At 48.5% G+C, this 19,347-nt stretch overlaps 1 protein-coding gene across 10 annotated transcripts in view; it reads left to right on the forward strand.

Moving 5' to 3' along the window:
* Positions 1–19,347, forward strand: part of PPP1R12B (protein phosphatase 1 regulatory subunit 12B) — a 140,463-nt gene that overhangs the window by 65,874 nt on the left and 55,242 nt on the right. For 8 of the 10 annotated variants that reach the window (XM_063177758.1, XM_063177759.1, XM_063177756.1 and 5 more), the window contains exons 13-17: positions 2,998–3,177; positions 3,695–3,877; positions 17,078–17,168; positions 18,154–18,297; positions 19,015–19,198. In XM_063177758.1, the coding sequence (XP_063033828.1) occupies positions 2,998–3,177; positions 3,695–3,877; positions 17,078–17,168; positions 18,154–18,297; positions 19,015–19,198 (782 nt within the window). The remainder of the gene's footprint in view (positions 1–2,997; positions 3,178–3,694; positions 3,878–17,077; positions 17,169–18,153; positions 18,298–19,014; positions 19,199–19,347) is intronic. The other 2 variants (XM_063177761.1, XM_063177762.1) reach the window with 2 other exon arrangements.

Genomic DNA, 19,347 nt, shown 5'->3' on the forward strand with positions numbered 1-19,347 from the left:
GGTGTCCATTTTAGTGTGTACTGGCCTTCAAAAATCCAGGTCACTTGCACTGTAAATGAAGGGATGTGGAGGAAAACTGGCAAAGCAGGTTGGGTTAGTTCAGCATCCTGCCTTTGACATCAGCCAGAAGTGCTGCCTCCCAGGAAGGGCTCACACTGGAATGAAATCCTTCAGCCACACAGATTTGCCTTCATTTCACATTTCTGCAAATACCTCCTTGCTGGTTCTGGTCACATAAAAGCCATTGCTGTGAGCCAGGACAGCAGTCCCTGCAGCCCAGACTGTTGCTGACAGCAGCTGGCTTTGAAGGAGAAGTTGCAAGAGCCAGGATAACTTCAGAGCAGTTTGCTACCTCCCACACTCTCCTTGCTTCCAGCAATCAGGAATTGAGGAGCCAGGGGTTATATTTAACCATTGTTCTTAATAGCCACCACTGCAGCCAGCTTCCATACCCAAATCCCAGTTTGATCTCTGCAACACCCCATGGCAGTGTGTTTAAAGAATAGTTATGTGCTTTGTGCAAACCTTTTTTATTGCCACATGTGGAAGCTTTTTAAGAGTGTGAAGGTTCTTAAGTAAAAGTTTTTAATGCCTTCAAAGTATTTCTTAAAGTCAGAAGTAGTTTTTTCTTTATTGCTTTGAAATGTTGCTTTACATTTCATTGCTCATTCCCTGATGGTTCTGTTGTGATAATGTTAGAGAATGAAGAGCATTGTGTCAGTGCCTTTTTTTATTTCTGACATTGAATTATTCAGCATAATTTCATAGTCCTCCCTTTCACAGACTCCTATGGATACAGCTGTTAATTAACAGGATTCCCTGGCTAACCTTTATATTGCAATTTTCTGGTCCAGCTCAGATCACATGTGAACAATGGAGTAAATGCCTTGGAGTGCTCCTCCCACTGTGCAGTGCCACCCATGCAGGGGACAGGCTGGGAGGGGGATTCCCACAGAGGTGGCAGTGCCTTGGCTGCCTTTGGAGCAGGAGGCTGTTCCTGCTGCCCCAGCACCACATTTCTCTGCCCATGTGTGTTGGAGCTGGCACAATGCCATCCCTGCGCCCTCTTCTTCCATTCCTCCTCCTCCTTTCCTCTTATCCCCCACATCACTGCTCTCCCAGGCACCTGGTGTTGCTTCCATCCTCCTCACCCATTGCCTTTCCCTTCTGAAAAACAATCCTTGGCAGGGCTTTTTTGGTAACCCTCCTGCATCCTCCCTTCCTGACCTTGCAGCCACCCTTGTGCCCCAGCCTCTCTGCCTTGGGCTCTCCTAGGATGGTGCCACACCAGCTCTGTTCCCCCAGGGCTGCCATCACCTTTTCCCCTGCTGATCCTCTCCTCCCCTCCCCAGACACAGGCTCCTGTGCCCTCCTCTCCTCACAACACTCATTCATGCAGCTCCACCACCCTTGCTCCACACACCCACCCCAGCCAGGCTCCTCTTCCCACTGCCCCCCTCCTCCCAGCCCATCTCCAGGCCTTGGCTTTTCCCTCTGGAGCAGAGAGCCAAGAAGGGAAGGAATTGCTGCTCCTGCATGCTCCAGGCATGGAGCATTCCAGAGAAAGCTCTCTTTAGGGTCTGGCAGAGGTGGCTGCCTGGTGACAATGACTTGCTTGTTCCTGTGTGACCTGGATATGGCAGGCAGCCATCAACTGAGGAGCCCAAATGGGAGGTTCCTCCCTGTGGAGGCCCTCCAGGATGCTCTGTTGTCCCCTTTGGCTCCCCAGGGACCAGCTGCTCATGCTGGGCTTGCTGGGGGCCTTGGCATGTAAAACTGGCTTGTAAATTGGTGCCTGGGTGAGCAGGACTGGATCCTTTCTCTGGCCTCCTGTCCCTGGCTGTGCTCCTGCCCCTTCCCAGTGCTGTGTCAGCCTTGGGCTGCTCTCTGGATTCTTACTCTAGAGTTGACTTCCAGTTTCATTCCCTGGCTTTCCCTAAAACCTGCAGCTCTGTCCAGGCCTGCTTCTTTCCTCTAGGTCAGCTTTTATTCCTGTGCAACCACTTGGGTGCATGTGCCCTGCCCTGGGAGCCATTAGGAGCAGAAGGTGAGAGCCAGCCTTGCTAGGCTTTGATCCTTCAGACAGTCCAGTCTGACCAGTAGCAACTAGGCATGCCAGGTGCTGGGAAAGGTGTGGCAGGGCCCTAGGAGCCCTGGATTGCTCTGTGCAGGCAGGGAGCAGCTTGTGTGCAGGGCTTGGATGTGTGTGAGAAGGAGATTCTGCCAGACTTCATCAAGTCTGTTTTCAGAGATATGCAGCTTTTCCCACTAGAATGGATTTTCTGTCCCATTAGGGTGGATTTTCTTTGAAAAAGTGAAAGGGTCCATCCTTGTATAAGAGCCCTTTTTCTTTCCTCCTCCATCTTCTCCAAAATATGAACACAAACACAGCTTTTCAGTAAGATTGGTTTTCAGGGCTTGCTTTAAACTGGCAAAATATTATTTCCCTTGCTCATTCTTGAATATTTTTGGACAGCTGTGCTAGTTATTTTCCAGAAATACAGTTTGTGCCAAACATGTCTTAAAGAGAATTAAAGTCTGAACTGATCATCTTTGCCAAAACTTTAAGCCACTGGAAATAAGTTCTTAAAACTGGAAGTCCTGGGCATCCTCAGGGGTCATGCAGCCAGCCCAGCTTTTGTCATTCTCCTTTCCTGCTTCAAGCATCCTCATCCTTGCCCCTGCCTTTCCCCAGGGCACAGGGTGCTCCATATGCCCTGCTTTCACTGCAGCAGGGCTTTTTCCTTCCCTGATCCTTCCAGCTCACCCCCATGCCATTTTTCTCTTGCTGGAACTGAGCTGGGCTTGGCTAAGCAGGGCTCTGCAGGCACTGGCCTGTGTGGGCAACCAGCAGCAGCCCCTCTGCTCTCTGATCTCCTTGCACAGCTTTTGCTGCCCTGTGGTACCTGCTCCCTTCCCAGCTGCCAGCCCAGCTGTGGGATGTGCTGTTGAGTATTTGCTGTGCTCTGAAGGACGTGGTTTTGTGATGTTTTACAGTGCTTCCTTTGGTAGAAGTAGTGACCTGAGCGGTCCCTACATTTCAGCCAGTCCATCTCTAGCTACCTCACCCAGTGCCATTGGCTCATCTACCTCCCTGGGCACCCCGTGGCATCCTGTCTCTTGCTGCCCCACCTCTCTCGGTGTGAACACTCCTGCTCCAGCCCTCCACAGCACCAGGTAATGGCTCCCAGAGACACCGCTCCAAAAATCAGCATTTGGGTTGGAATTCTGGAGTGGATTAGGGATTGGAGGTGTGCTTCCACATGGGACGTGCTGATAAGCAATTCCACAGTGATAAGCAATCCCAGGATGGTGGTGTTGGACAGTCCCATGGTGGGTGTGGCTGGCAGGCAGGTGACAGCCCTCAGTGTGTCCCTTGTGCCCTCTGTGACACAGCGCGTGCCCAGGCTGCCCTCGGGTGCTCAGTGTACAAGCTCTTGGAGTTCCTTCCTTCTGCTTTTTCTCCAGGTACACTTTCTGATCATTTTTGCTACTAACAGGGATGTGAAGGCTAATAATTCCTCCGGCTCATTCTTCTCCAAGTTTTGTAAAATTCATTTTGCTGTGGCTGTTGTCTACAAGCACATGAGCGTAAAGCGAGGAGGATGAACCGTCCATGCTCCGTCGAGGAGGTTGGGCTTGGTCAGCACTGGAGTTCACTTGCTTTGCTTTCCATATGTCTTCTCTATTTCAGAGCCCCTTTCAGGCAACAAAGTGATTCTGCTGTAGAGAAAAACACAGAGGGCAGCAGTGGCAGCACCCCTCTAGGTGTAATCACAAACCATGCTGTGCTCGGCGCTGCCAACGGCGCCGCGAATGCCGGGGCTGCCTGCCCGGGGAAGGACCTCTCGGCTGAGGAGGCCAGGGAGCGCAGAAGGTCAGTGAGGACTGGGCTCTGCTGGCCCTCTGTGTGGGCAGCTCTCACGTGGTGGTGATGGTGGGGGTGTAAGGACTGGTTTTTAGGTGTTCCATGAAGTTCCCAGGGTGCTGTCCCTACTCTGTCGAAGGTTTTGAACTGAATCGTCACTGGCTTGTAGGTTAAATTTAGTTTCATAATTAAATTTAGTTCATAATTTAGTTCCATGAAGTTCCCAGGCTGCTGTCCCTACTCTGTCTGAAGGAATCGTCACTGGCTCGTAGGTTAAATTTAGTTTCATAATTTTCTACTTGTCTCTTCAGCATCTCAGCCTTTTTCTTCAGTACTAATCTCAGCTCCTAATCTCAGCCCATCCCAGTGTGTTTGCAGGGACACATAGCAGAGTTTGTCCACTCACAGTGATTTCTGTAAAATGAATTCCATCCTAAAAAGAACGTTGCACTGAGATACAGTCAGATAAAATCTGTCCCTTTGATTCAGCTCAGCTGTGTTTACTCATGCCCTGATGGAGATGTCTGTGCTGCACAGGTCCCCCAGATTCCCTTTACAGTTACTGGGAGAAAAGACACATTCCTGGGGTGTGTAGGTGTGTGACACAGTAGGAGATGGACTCCAGCAGCAGGTGTAGCTTTGGTTGACTGGACAGGCCAGAGGTAGGAGACTGCCATGTGCAGCTGAGGCTGTTCCAGCAGTAGCAGCAGTGGGAAAGACTCTGACTCCAGCTGGTGGTATCTCTTTCTTATCACATGGTGCTATTTTAAGACTGGGGAAATACAAACCTGGGGAGACAGAGCTCTTTTCAAAGGAACACTACCCTATGCATTAATTGCAGAGTATGAAATGATCCATATATTCTTCCTGCAAACAGGTTAACTTTTCCAAAACCTGTCTCTTCTAATGGCATCAGTGAAAGCAAATAGTAATAAACAAAATGCAGTGATGAACTGGGTGTTTCTAACCAGCAGTGACTTCATGCAGAGTACCCAGTGCTTGGATTCTTCCAAACTGTCATAGTGATTTATTGAAATCCAACCCTTCCTGAGTGCAGATAGTGCTCTGACACATCTTAAATGGCCTGAGGCTGAAGGATGGCAAAAGCAATAATGGGAATTATCAGCTTACAGGGCTAAAGGTGGTGGGGCTGAGCTGCTGCTCAGCTTCACCTGCAGCACATCCAAGTAAGGTGGGCTGTGCTGTTGGAAAATACTCAAACTTGTAATGCTGCTTGGGATTTTTTTTTTCCCAGAGCTTGCACAGGGAACACTTGGAAGGTATTAAAACATTCATGAGGAGCCACGTTCATCAGCTTTGTGTGCAGGGACAGTTTGCACTAGCCACTGCAGGGTATCTTTGGTGTTAAACATTTGGGTTAGCCCTGGAAGTGCCTCTGTGTGCTCCTGTTGTGTACCTGGAGGTCACTTGGCTTGGGGTCATTTGCAATTGAATTGAGATGAGCTGCCAAAAGATACTGCCAGTGCCCACTGAGGTTGTGCAAGAGGACAGAGTGAGTATTGTGCTCTCAGTTCGCACTAAAGACCTTTCACAATGGTCTCTCCATTTTAGCAAGCCCAGAATCAAGTTGCAGAAGCAGATTTCTCCCTGCAGAAGTGGACTGCTCACAGTCCCCCCAGACTTCTGGCACTATCTGCAGATAAAGAACTGGACTGGGCTAGTGACTTGGAGATGTCCAAAAAAGCATCCATTACTATTACTGCATTGGCATTTGCTGCCAAATCTGTTTCTATAAATAATACAGAAGATCTCTTTGTCTCCTGCATTTTTATTAGAGAACCATCTCCTGTGAATTATGGTAATGTAAAGAGAAAACACCAGAAAATTCCTCCCACCTTTAATTGATGCTTTGAAACTACTGAGAAGGAAAAAAGCCCAGAAATTATCCATTGTGCTCGTGGGGGAGGAAACCTTACTGATGAATGTATGTCCTCACGGTGGGATGAAGTGACTGCACATTGGAACCAGGACACAGGGACCCAGGGAGACAGGAGAAGTCACCTGAACAGGAAAAGCTTAGTAGGGAAGGAGACCAATTCCAGTAAAATAAAAAGGCAAATGGCAAACAGTTGTCAGGGCAGTGCTGTATGGATTTCAGTTCCCAGTGGCAGCTGTTGCAGGAGTGCTTGGGCTGCTTCGGTGTTTCCAAAGCACCAGCTTGCTCTTAGCAACAAAAACATAAACAGCCTGATCATCTAATTTTAGATCACAGGGATATCTCCGAGCTTGTGGCCTTAAAATTATCTGTGTGAAGCCAAAAGGTTAAAGCAGAAGAGGCAGCTTAGGGCTGGGAATGAACGACTGGCAGAGTGCTCTGGGGTGCTGGTTTGCATCCTGTGGTGGCCAATAAGCCTTACCCTGCCCCACCACAGTGTGACCCATGGTGATTCACCTGCTCCTTGTTTTCCAGCTGAATTGGTCAGGCTCCAGTAAATGCTGGAAAATGGTGTAAATTACAGAGGGAGGAAGGAACAAACAGCAGAGAGGCAGTGGAGCAGAGATCTGTTTGGGGTGTGTGATGCTACATGGTGCCAGCTGTGCCCGGTCAGGGCTGGGGCCTGGCTGCTGCCATGTGTGTTCTGTGTGTCCTGCTGCACATGCCAGCCTCCTGTCACTGCCACATGTGTTCTGTGTGTCCTGCTGCACATGCCAGCCTCCTGTCACTGCCACATGTGTTCTGTGTGTCCTGCTGTATATCCAGCCTTCTGTCTGTCCTGCTGCACATCTCAGCCTCCTGACCACATGTGCTCTGTGTGTCCTGCCACGTGTTCTGTGTGTCCTGCCACATGTGTTCTGTGTGTCCTGCTGCACATCCCAGGCTCCCGGTGCTCCTCTGCAGCACTGCAGTGTGCTGATGCTGTGAGCTGGAAATGTGCCATCTCCCACAGTCACTCCTTGTGCCAGGCAGTTTCTTTTGGCCTTTTTCTGGGAATTTTGGAGCTGCTGATGATCAGTGTGGTCTGGCCATTTGAATGATCTCCTGCCAAAAGCAAATTGTGTCCCGTTGTCAGTGTGTTTGTCCACTGGACTCAAACAGCCCTGGCTCTGCTGAGGGTGGATTTCAGCTGTGTGGATGTAGTGCCTGCAGTACCTCACACAGACCCAGCTCTTCCTAGGGCAGAACTAACAGCTTCCTCATTTCTGCTGGGTGCCTGTAGATGGTGGGGAATGGGGATTCCTGTTGGTTGGAGCCCAGTGCTGGATTTTCCACCTTCATCCAGGGTGACAGCGGCCTCTAGTGCCACCAAAAGCTTCCTACCCAAGTTCTCTGCATCCTGTCTGTGCAGGTTCAGTGCAGGTCCTGCACTGCTGCCCCCAGCAGAGTATTCCTGGTGTCACAGGCCTGGACTGCTCAGGGCTCTGTCCCCTGGGCATAGGAAGGGGCTGCAGGAGATCCTGCCATGCTGGAATTCCACCCAAGTGACTGGAATGTCACTTGAGCCATGAGATATCTGTGCTGGAAAGAAAGTCTGGGAGATCTGGCTGAAGCTTTTCATACTCTTCTTATGGAACTTTTACATCCCAGAACAGCTGGAAATGTGACCGTGCAGCCCACAGCTGGCATGTGGGGTGAGACACACTTTGCCTGAGAACTTCTGAAAGGCAAGTCTGTGCTCTCAGCTATGTGGCCAGTTTGAAAGGACTCTTGAATTTGAAATCTCTCCTGGTTTGCCAAGAATTAGGATTTATTTTTTTTAACCCCCCCACCACCATTGTGTTTATACTAGTGAATTCTGCTGTTGTGTATGTTCTTCCTGTTCCTCAGAAGGTTCCAGCACTTGCCATCAGACATGCTCCTAGAGACAGGAAACTCATCTCTCTCCTTACTTTTTCACTTATTCTCACCAGTTTCTCACATAACTGCCCAATCCCTGGAAGTGTCCAAGGCCAGGTTGGACAGGGCTTTCAACAACCTGGTGGAGTGGAAGCTGCCCTGCCCATGGCAGGGGTGGAACTAGATAAGCTTTAAGGTCCCTTCCAAACCAAACCATTCCATGATTCCATGACAAATCCAGAGCAGGAGTGAGGTGGACTTGTTTTCTGGGCAGCTTTGGGGCTGGTGGCTCTGCTCAGCCTTCTTGCCCTCTGAAGTCTCCCCTAGAAATACTTTTCAGCTGAAGGAAATTCACTGACCTGCCAGGTAACTGTGTTTGACAAACATTTCTGTTTCCTGCTTCATTCCCAAGAGGAATTTATTTTTCATTCTAAGGATCCAGCTGCTAATTATAGTGGCATATATTATTAATACATTAATAACTGAGTCCTCCTCCACCAGTACTGCTAGATGAACAATTTTTGGCAAGTCCTTTTACCTCGTGGTTCTTGTCCTCTGGGCATTCTGAGTGTTTCTCCTCTAGGAAGAGCATGGATGTGTCACCTGATATGTCCTTTAACCCTTATGATCTGATGAAATAAAGGACCCTGACCTCTGTGAAAGCTAAACTATGAAATTTGCATTCAAGGAGTGTTTAAATTTCACTTGAGAGGAGCTGGCACAAAGGGCTGTGAGCAATAGTTCACTGCTGCCATATTTTTAATAGCATTTGACTCTATAATCCTTATCACTGGCTGATGTAAAGATGAGTGGTCTTAATCTCCTGGGAAAGGTCCCTGGGAAGCAGAGCAGTGGGATGCTCATGCAAGGAGCTGCTGCAAGGCAAGGGAAGGATTCCTGTCCACACCACACACTGGACAACAAGAAGTTAAGAAGTTTCTCTCTCCTGTGAAGAGCTGAATGATCATCTGGCACCTGCTGCGACAGCATTTCCCTGCCACTGCCTCTGCCTCTGCACTTAATCACCTTCAGATAAAGCTGTCCCTTTTTTCAAAGGCTGCTGGTACAGATGACGTGGGAGGGCAGGAATTCTGCTGGCCTGGGATTGTCCATGTTGGGAAGAGGCGAGGTTGCTCCTGCTGGATCAGAATTCAGGCTGCATTTTTATTTTGAGTGAGGTCGAGGTGTGGGCTGGGGTCAGTCTGTTTCCTGTAGGGGTGGTGAGCAGGTGTGTGCTGCATGCTCAGCCAGCAGGGCTCTGTCCAGCCAGGCCTCAGGGAAGGGGGGTGGATATTTTGGCATTTGCTTTCAGCGGGGGAGCCCAGGCTGTAGGCTGGCCCTGCTAACAAAAGCAGGAATCCATGCAGGATCCCTCAGGAATGGCCAAGGAAAGGAAGCAGGGACCACTTGAGCTAAGCATTGTAAAAGAACTGCAGCTTGGCAGCGTGGAGCAAGCAGCAGGTAAAACTGCCTCTTCCCCAGCCCTGTCCATGCCCAGTGTGTGTGCAATTATTCCTCTTGGCTTACTAATGGGAACCACTGCCCTGCTGCACCTGCTTCCCCCTGGGTCTGACAGCAATGATGGCACCTTCTGGCTCCAGTGCCATCCCAGTGCCACTGCCTGGGTGTTCTGGGGCTAGGCTTTACTAACTTTGACAAATTCAGCTACTTCTCTGGGCCCAAAATGGCTGTTAAAGCCAAGGATGTACCTGAAATATTTACAGAGATCCTATGTGTCACTACAGCTGAGAGCTAATTCAGCACTAAATCAGCTAGTCTGATTTAAATTCTGTGCTCCACGATATTGACCTGGAGATGTGACAGTTGGAGGAGCCAAAGAAGCCAAGTAACCTCCCTGGCATTTCTATTTGAGAAGTTTTTGTGCAGGCTTAATTTTCTGTACCCGAGAACAGCAGACACTGAAAATTGAACCAAAGCCACTGGCTAAGAAATTGCAGTGTGAGCTCAGTAGGAAATGGAAATCTTTGATACATTATTAATATTCAGTGATATTTTGCATAATTCAGCTGGGGCTGGTCTGTGATCTGTTCCTTGGAGCTGCTCAAGCATCTCCTGCTCCCACAAGGTGGCAGTGGGAGGCTGCTGGGATGCACTGCCAGGCAAACACTGCTCCTCGGGCTTATTTGGTTCAGCAGCTGAATTTGATCACCATCAAGTTTTGATTTTACTTTATTTTTTAGTTGCAGAAGACAATTTACCAAACACTCCGAGTTTTGCCCAGTAATTTTTTTTTGTTTCCCCAGGGATTTTCTGCCCTGGAAAATTTCCTGTTTCAGACTGCAAACTAGCTTTTGGGAAAGCTCTAACAGGTCTGCTTAAAGGTGTTGAAAATGTCAAATTGTGTTGGTTAAGTTGCAAATGAGAGGGATGCTGGCAGGGGCAGGACATTGGTTTCCTCTGTCAGTGTCAGGAAGTTCCATCCTGTTCCAATTCCTGCAGCACATTTTTAATGCAAGGATGCAGCTCCTGAGAACTGCAGACAGTGCACCTTGTTCCCTATCACAGTGATAACCCACTCAGTGCTGTGTATTGACACCTGGAGTCCTGTGCTGAACACAAACAATTCCAAAATGTTCCATCCTGGTGAGCTTTGTGCTGGTGATGGTCACAGCTGCCATGTTCAGTGACAGGGTCATGCTGCCAGCTCAGGTGGTGTTGGCTGTCTCTGCTCTGGGGTTGCAGCACTCTTTGCTTTTCTCTTACAGAAAGAATTCCTGGATTGTTTTTGGTTTTTAGAAAAGTAAGTGTTCTCCTCTTCTGGCAGAAGTTTAAAGGTCTGAGTTCACAGCAATGGTTGCTGCAGCCACTTTAGGGAATGTGATCACTGTGATGTTTGTTGCCTTTTCACTCTTCACCATCATGCTGAGTGACATTAATTAATGTGAAGGGATTACATAGGTCATTAAAACTTCTCATGTATGTGCTGACTGCCCCAGCCCCAAACTTGGTGAGCTCTGAGGAGCACCAATGCTGTGTTTTATTCCTCTGGCAGAGGGATTGCAGGGCTGTGTTCCCAGCTGCATCTGCAACCTGAGCACTCCTCAGCTCGTATTGGAGCCATCCAGGCTGCCAGGGAGGCACCAGGAGCTGCTCTGGGGGCACAACACAGAAGGAGCAGCTCTGCTGTGTGAGGGGCACACACAGAACTGAACATGGAACCATGGAACGCTTTGGTTTGGGTTGGGAGGTTGGTCAGGATCTGCTCATCTCATCATAAGGATGCCTTCCACTAGACCAGGTGCCTTCAAGCCCCATCCAGCCTGGCCTGGAGCACTTCCAGGGATGGGGCATGGGAAAGGACCAGAATTGTTCAGAACTTCCTGATGGGAAATGTTCTTGTAGCCTCAGCTGTCACACATTTAACCTCACCCCCTTGTAAGTGTCCCATGGAAGGAGGAGTTCTGCAGGTACAAAGGGACCTGGTTGTCCTGATTAAAGTGGCAAAGATCACAATCTCTTAATCTCTTGGATCAGCACCTGAACATGTTGAGCAAAGCAGTGCTGTGGGAAATAAAGAAGTTAATCTGCTGCTAGTGAACCTGCTAATCAACCTGCAACCAAAGTTTCAGACATTGAAACTTGCAGGAGCTGACAATTCATTGTCCAGATTGAAACACAACAGCTCCCAGCAGCAAGAGCCTGAAAATGGAGAATTCTCAGCCAAGCCTTTTCGAGCCAGCTGTGAAAGGTTTAGGACTGTGATCTTGTTATCCTTCTGTCATCAGCTTATTAAATAACTCAGCATTGTCAGGCTGTCTCCCCCCTCATTCTGAGCTCCAGCACTCACAGTCTGATGTGTTGTCCTTGTCTCCTGCCTGGAAGGGTCTCTCAGAGCACATCCAGCTTCTGGCAGTTTCTCTAATGACTATTTCCAGTTGCAGAGGGCTGATGGGCAGAACATGTCAGCATAGGGATAAATTCAGGGAAGAACCAAAACCTGTTGCTTGGATAAGAGAGCAGGAAAGTTTCTTTTTCTGACTGTTTCCATGTAGCTGCCAATGATTGACTTGCTGCTGGGGGCATAGTTCATTTTCTAACTTAAGGAATTGTATTTTGGGAACTGCTGTCAGCATTGTTGCTTGCAGAACTTGCACTTGCTTCTCCTCCCTCCTCCAGCTTACTGATAGTTATTTGCTAATGGCAACTCTCCAGTTGGGAGGAGTGCATTGCTGGGATGCTGTACTTTTCCAGTTGTTTCCAGAGAACAGTATCTGTACTTGAGACTTTTGCTGACTTTTATTTTTATCTTCCTTTTTTCACAGTGCATGTGAATTTTTAATACACATACATGTATATACAAACATATATATGTGTGTGTGTGTATGCTTGAGAAATAGATTCGTGTGTGACAAAGACATTTTAAATCACTCCAGTGTTTGGAATAGGGATACTGTACTCTTCTTAAGAAGAGAAATTTCACACATGTTAAGTCTGAGTATCCACATAGCTTTCCATGTGGTGAACACACCTCCTTGTGCACAGGGAGCCAAACCTGTGCCTGGCTCCCCTGAGCTGTACCTGTGTTACCTGGATTTGGAAGAGCCAAAAGTCTGTCCTGGCTTCCAGGAAAACTGTCACTGTTGGTTCCAGTCTAGTGAGTGTAGTTCAGAGTCATTTCTAAACTAGAAAGAGGTGAGAGGATTTGGACTGGCCTAGGGAGAGCTTTCCTCCAGAAGAGCCCATCAAGCCCAGCTCCAATTCACAACCAGCAGAGTCTCATTGCCACAGACTGGGGCAAACTGTGATAGTGAACCAGTTACTGTGTGCAGTTCATGTTCTTACTGTGCTGCAGGACCTGGATTTATTGGAGAAGGACCTGACATGGATGGAGGGAACTTGTCATGGCCCAATGCAGCTCATGTTGGGGGTGTATCTCAATTTTCAGTCCTGACAGCAGAATGAAATTCCTTGAAGAAATTCTGAGAAGAGAGCAGCTGTAGAATTTGGTGGATGTTTAGCTTCCAAATTTGTTGCCAGGTGTTCATAGAATGTCAGAAAGGTTTGAGTTGGAAGGGAATTTACAGCTTATCTAATTCCATCCCCTGCTGTGGGCAGGGACACCTTCCACTAGACCAGGTGACTCCAAGCCCTGTCCAACCTGCCCTTGAACACTTCCAGGGATGGGGCAGCCACAGCTGCTCTGCCACATGTAGATGGTGTAAAACTCCAAGTTTTGCACATTCTTGCTGTTTCTTCTGGGACTTGGTGATGTTCTGCCAAAGGACTCCATGGTGGTGAATGGTGTTTGACAGAAACACTTAAAGCTCTGAGTGCCTGAAGGAGCTCAGGATGGCAGGATGGAGACCAGTGTTATAAAAGGATTATCAGATGACTCTATGTTTCTTGGAGAAATTAATCTTCTGTTCTTGTTACCCATGCACCACCCAACAGAGCATTGTACCTCTCTTTTCTGCATCATTCACCCTTGACTTGGGAGGAGTTTCTCCTCACAATATTTTCTTTCCTGCTGGCCAGCATTCTCTAACATACAGATTGCTCGTGTATTCCTGGTTTGCCAGCCTGTATACCCAGCCTTCCTATTTCCTGGGTTGAATTTCCCCTTCTATTACTATTGTATTGCAGCTCCTTTGGCCTTGATGTGGTCATGAGTAGTTGGGATCCTTTTGAGTTTTACACTGTCCTTGATGAAAGAATTGACGGATGAAAATAGGTGTTTTCTTGAAAACAGGCAGAATTAAGTTGAAGCCAGGTTCATCAGTCAGTTTCCAGGTTTTTTCCTTGGTAATACACAAACCAGAAGCCTGTAGCTCTCTCAGGGCAGCGGGACACACTTTTCTCTGTCTATGGGAGTTGTAAACCTCTGCAGTTGTTTTGCTGACTCTCACACACACATCTTGAACAATTTGTATTCTTCTCCTTGAACTTACAGCCAAAACTCTGGTAAAAATCTGTTCTGCTTTATACATGCCTTGAGCTTGGTGTGATGGCTGCTCTTACTGCAAGTATTTCTCAGAGAAAGCTTATTGCAAGGAAACACAGCACACAGGGCCTTTCCTTTGAAGATCTGCTTGGACCCTGAGATATTTGCTTGAATTAAGATGGTGACACAGGCTCTGCACTTGAGGCAGCAGCATGTTCCTTTAAAACATAATTAAAAACTCTGTGACTTGTTCAGAGGCTGCCTCACACCCCATTGGTGCTTGTGCCCTGCAGCCTGCTGTGCTCTGCAGTGTTTGTGCTCTGGAGAGCAGCGTGCTGCTCTGCCTGTGCCATCCAGCCCAGCCCTGAGCTGCACCCAACTCGCTGTCTCCTTCCTGTGCATTTGTTCTCTCTCACTCTTCCTGCCCATTTAGCACGCTCAGGTCTCTCAAAATTCAGTTTGTAAGCAAAGTGACACATTGAAAAATCTGTCTTTTCTCTGCCTTCCCCCAGAATTAAAAAGCAAAGCACACAGGGTCCCAAGCAGGACACACCTGGCCTGCACTGCCAGGCTGCTGTTGCAGTTTCAGGTACTGACAGCAGAGCCCCTCCTTTGGCACATGGAGCAGGCTGTGGCTGCTCCCTTGCACAAACCAGCTCTGTCACTGTGCAGTGGCTCTGCTGACTTGCCTCAGAAAATTCAGTTATCTCATGCTGTAAATGGCTTTGGGTGAGCTCCAGGAAGGGATGAATTGTGTAAATGGAAAGAACCCAAAAGTTGGCGAATGACTGCGGCTGTGGCCCAGGCTGAGCCGTGCTGACCTGCAGGATGTGCTCAGCTGAACATCAAGTCCCTCTTACAGGTTGGACTCCCAGAATGGCTGATGATGCTGTAAGATGTCTGTATTTTTATATAGATTCTGGGGGAGCAGAGGGGAAAAAGCCTGGGAGGATGATGGGTAAAAGACCCAAAATGTTTTTTCTCTTGCCATACCCAAAGCAAAGCTGTGGCTGAACTGCACCAAGGGAACGCAGCAGCCTCCTGCAAATGCCTGGGCTGCCCCTTCTGCAGAGCCCCTCCCCATGCCTGGGGCTGACCTGGTCCCCACAGATTTGCCAAACCATTCCTGAAGCTCATTTGCAAACCTGTTCTGTCCTCTCTGTACCTGTAGCTCCTACATACCTGTGTGTTCATTGCAGAGTAAATTCCACTGATTTAAATTCCACTGATTCAAAGCCATTGCAGCAAAGTGCCTGCTGTACTGAGCTATAAATTTACTTGGTTTATACATTTCAGGAATTTATCTTATTTTACTACTGCTCTGAACTTCATTTGCAGTATATTTTGCAAGTGCCTTCTTCCTGTAGGTGGCTTATTGCTTCTGACTGCTGGGCAAACAGCAGTGATTCTGCTTGTGTCAAAAGCTGCAGAAAATGCTTATTGTTTCCTTAATGTGCCATTATGTGGACAGTGCACACACTGCAGCAGAGAGAGCAGGAGAGCTCCTGCTCTGCAATATTAGGAGTTGCACAGCTTTCAGGCATCAAACAGCAGCTTTTTTTGTTCATGAAACAGCAGGTCCTTGAGAGACAGTCATCCCTCTGGAGTGTAGGCGCTTCCCGTGTTGGCATATCCATCACAGCTCCTGTGTCTGTCTGGATAATGAATGGCAAGAAATGAGCTCCTCTGCAGTGCATGCACATGCCTTGTGCTGGAGGCTCCTTGTGAAGGTGATAAATCACACCCTGGCAGTGCAGCTCTGCAAGGCCTCTCATCTCCATTGCAGGCAGCTCCCAGGGCACAGTTCAAGGAATCACAGAATCTCCTGAGTGGGAAAGGATCTCAGGGATCATTGAGTCCAACCCCTGGCTGTACACAGACACCCCAACAGCCCCAGTCTGTTCCCGAGAGCATCATCCAAACACTCCTGGAGCTCTGGCAGCCTCGGGGCTGTGCCCATTCCCTGGGGAGCCTGGGCAGTGCCAGCACCCTCTGGGGAAGAGCCTTTTTCACAATATCCTGACCCTCCCCTGGCACAGCTTCATGTCATTCCTCCAGGTCTGTGCCTGGTCACAGAGAGCACAGATCAGTGCCTGCCCCTCCAGGAGGCTCCAGTGCAGCATCCCTGGCACAGACTCAGTCCTTTGCACTTTCCTTGGCCTCTGGAGATCAGGGATGTTCAGCACATTATCTGTCAGGTCAATCCTTGCACCAGTTTCAGGTGAGAAGGCTCTCACATGAGCCCACAACACCTGAGGAGCTGGGAGGTGTCTGTCTGTACCTCCCACAAGCCAAGAAACCCTGTAAAGGGGATTCCTCTCTGGAGGCCATGCTGCTTTTGCTGCACAGCTGAACCAGCACTGAACACAGTCCTGAGGGTGGATAAAACCCACCATGGCAGATTATTGTAGAATGATCCAAGTTTCCAGATTCTCTGTGGTTTTGTCACATGCAGCAGTTTAGTGAACTTTCTAATAAATATCTTAACATATTGGATCAGATGCAAATCCTCTTCAGCCCATTATCTTTCCCATGAAGGTGGTGGACTAAAACAGGGAAAAGAGTCCAAGGACACAGGAAGTGTATTCACCTTCACCCCTCACTTAGCTCCCTGCCCTTTGAACACATGCAGACCTCTGGTACAGTGTGAACCTGGCAGTGATAGACCTGCAAAGAGCATTCCTGCTCCCTCCTCCCTGTACAGTAATCATTCCATATTAACCAGGCTGAGAGTAAAGTTTAATTAACTGTTCATAAGACTGAAGCCTCTCCTCCAGCATGGAAATCATTTACTGCTGTGCACTCCTTGACTCAAAGCACTGCTCAATTCCTCACCAGTTCCTCCCAGTGAATGCCAGGGCAGAGGCTGCAGTTTATGTTTTCTCATGAGAATAATTCTTTCGAATTCTCCCAGCTGTGATGAAATCTAGTTGTGCCCAGGTCTGTGTTTAGCTGTGGGTTTTTCAGTGTTAAGGATCTTGGTTTACACAGAGTGTGAAGGTCATTTCTTTATTTCCATGGCTTTTTCCAAGGTGTGTCTGTGTGCTGCCTGCAGTTCAGTGGCTCCCAGCGTGATGGGTTTCATATTGATGAAGGCAGCAGATTGCAGGAATATGATCGTGACTGTAATGACAGGAAGGAGGGTCTGAGGAATGCACCAGCACAGGATTTCTGTTCTGAGATTTTTGTCTGAGTGAGAGGGTGTTTATGAGGAGTGGGGTTCTTTTCCTAATGATGCAATGATTTGGAATGGAGCAAATAATCTAGGCAATAGGTGCACCTTTTAAACAGAACTAAAGGGTTTATTGAGAGGCTGTGGGGAAATCGTGCTGTGAACATGTGTGTATTGTGTGCTCATGGGGAAGTTGTCCCAAAGAAACAGCAATAGCAGATGAAGCTAAAATTAATTTTTGTCCATGAGAAAGAGAATAATAGCTCAGGAGTCTACAGAGAGAGGAAGGCAGATCATCTGCTTTTAGTTTAACCTCTTCTGCACCTTCTTTTTTTCCAGGTCATATCTGACTCCAGTGCGGGATGAGGAAGCAGAGTCACTGAGGAAGGCACGATCCAGACAGGCCCGGCAGACTCGCAGGTCTACCCAGGTACAGAATGGAAATGTTCACATTCATGTGTGGGATGAGGAGAGCTGCTTAATTGCTTGCCCAGAAAAGCTGTGAGTGCCCCATCCCTGGAAGTGTCCAAGGCCAGGTTGGACAGGGCTTGGAGCAACCTGGGATAGTGGGGGGAGTCCCTGCCATGGCAGGGGGTGGAATAGGATGAGCTTTAAGGTCCCTTCTAATCCAAACCATTCCATGATTCTGTAAAGAGGCAGCATTTTCTTTTATGTTATGTTATTTCTTAGGACAAGGGACTTGTCTGCACTCACACTGTTTTAGAGAGGTTCTGGCAAAATTTCCTTCAAGCAGTTATTACAAAACCCTCCCACAGACATACATGAATTAGATTTCCAAGCTTTGCTTTCTGCAATGTACCTGCCTCTTAGTTTGTAGTGTGATCACATGTATTTGGGTTGCTTTGAGTCAGTGATATTGTCAGTAGGCTGAGAAATAGAGTAAAGGCAAGAGAATTCTTCCCTTTCTCTTACCATAGGGATGAAACATGAGCCTGACCAGATGTGAGTCTGTGGCATTTTAAACTGACCTGGAAGACTGAAAATGTAATTTCAGGCTGGAGAAGTCTCCAAGGAGACTGTAGAGACCCTTCCAGTGCCTAAAGGGGCTCCAAGAGAGATGGAGAGGGACTTTGAACAAGGACCTGAAGGGACAGGACAAGGGGGAATAGCTTGCCATTGCCAGAGGGCAGGGTTAGGTGGGATATTAGGAAGGAATTCTTGGCTGTGAGGGTGGGCTGGCCCTGCACAGGGTGCCCAGAGCAGCTGTGGCTGTCCCTGGATCCCTGGAAGTATCCAAGGCCAGACTGAATGGGGCTTGGAGCAGCCTGGCCTGGTGGAAGGTGTCCCTGCCCTTGGTGGGGGTGAGACGAGATGAGCTTTAAGGTCCCTTCCAAGCCAAAGCAGTGTGGGGTTGTGTGATTGTGTGCACGAGTGGAGCTGCTGTTTCCCTGCAGGGAGTGACCCTGACGGACCTGCAGGAGGCCGAGTGCACGTTCAGCCGCTCGCGCGCAGAGCGCCAGGCGCAGGAACCGCCGAGCGACAGAGCCGAGGACAGCGGGGACAGAGCTGCGCGCTGGGCACGGAGCGCGGACGACGAGGTGATCCTTGTGCACCCCCTGCCTGAGAGCTGCCAAAACCCTTTAGGAGAGCTGACACCAGGAGATATTCCTTGGCAGTTTTCTTTTTATTCTGAGGGGGACAGCCTGGCTGGAAAGAGGCGCTGCTGGCTGAGGAGCAGCAGTTCAGTGGGAGGGAGGTGCACGTGGAGGGGCTGGAGCTTAGCTCTGCCTTTGCTCTCCTCTGGGAATTTCACCTTTCTGTCTCTTGCCAGAAAATAAAACAGTGTAAATCCCAGAAAGTGTAATGAGAAGGCTAATGATAGAAATGTGGCCTGGATCCATCCTGCTGTGCAGTCTAGGCAGAGCCTTTGTGTTCACATTTTTCCACAGATGTTCAATGTGTAATGGAAAGCTGGAGAGACCAGTTTTCTGCCCCTGCCACCACCTCTGTTTTTTTCACTCTAAATCATATCTTTCTATTAGATAACTTGTGTCTCCTCCCATGAGCTGTAGGAACAAAGGGATTGATCCCAGATCTCCCTGCTGTGGAGGATGCTTTTACACTGTAGCTGTGCAATGACTTTAACATCCATCCTTATTTGATAGAATGGACCTGATCTGGCAAGTGCAGGTGATCACTTCCAGCAGCAGTGAAGAAAACATTGCACTCTGAAAAATTACTGCATTCCTTGAAATCCAGAATTTGGTACTTCCTTTTCATTGTGCTATTTTTCTGTCATGGCTCTTTGTTTCTAGACCATCTATCGGCGGCTGAGGGGCCCAGCACAGCCTGATAAACCCACAACGCCCGTGTCTCCTTCCACAGCAGCACCTCTGCTCTATACCAGCTCATACCTGACTCGAACAAATAAATACCTAGGGCTGGACTCTGTGAATCCAGCAGATTTCAGAGCATCAGGCACAGAGATGGAGAAAAATGGTACGTACCAGGAGAGTGAAGAACAGGCAAAGCTCAGGGGTTTTCTTGTGGTTTAGAACTTCCATCTTTACAGATGGAGAGAACATGTTTACCTGTTACTCTGAGGGAAGCTGCCATGTCATAAAACAAATGTTATTTGTTTAAATGAA

This window comes from Melospiza melodia, chromosome 28, assembly GCF_035770615.1.
Source record: "Melospiza melodia melodia isolate bMelMel2 chromosome 28, bMelMel2.pri, whole genome shotgun sequence".
Classification (NCBI taxonomy): Eukaryota; Metazoa; Chordata; class Aves; order Passeriformes; family Passerellidae; genus Melospiza; species Melospiza melodia.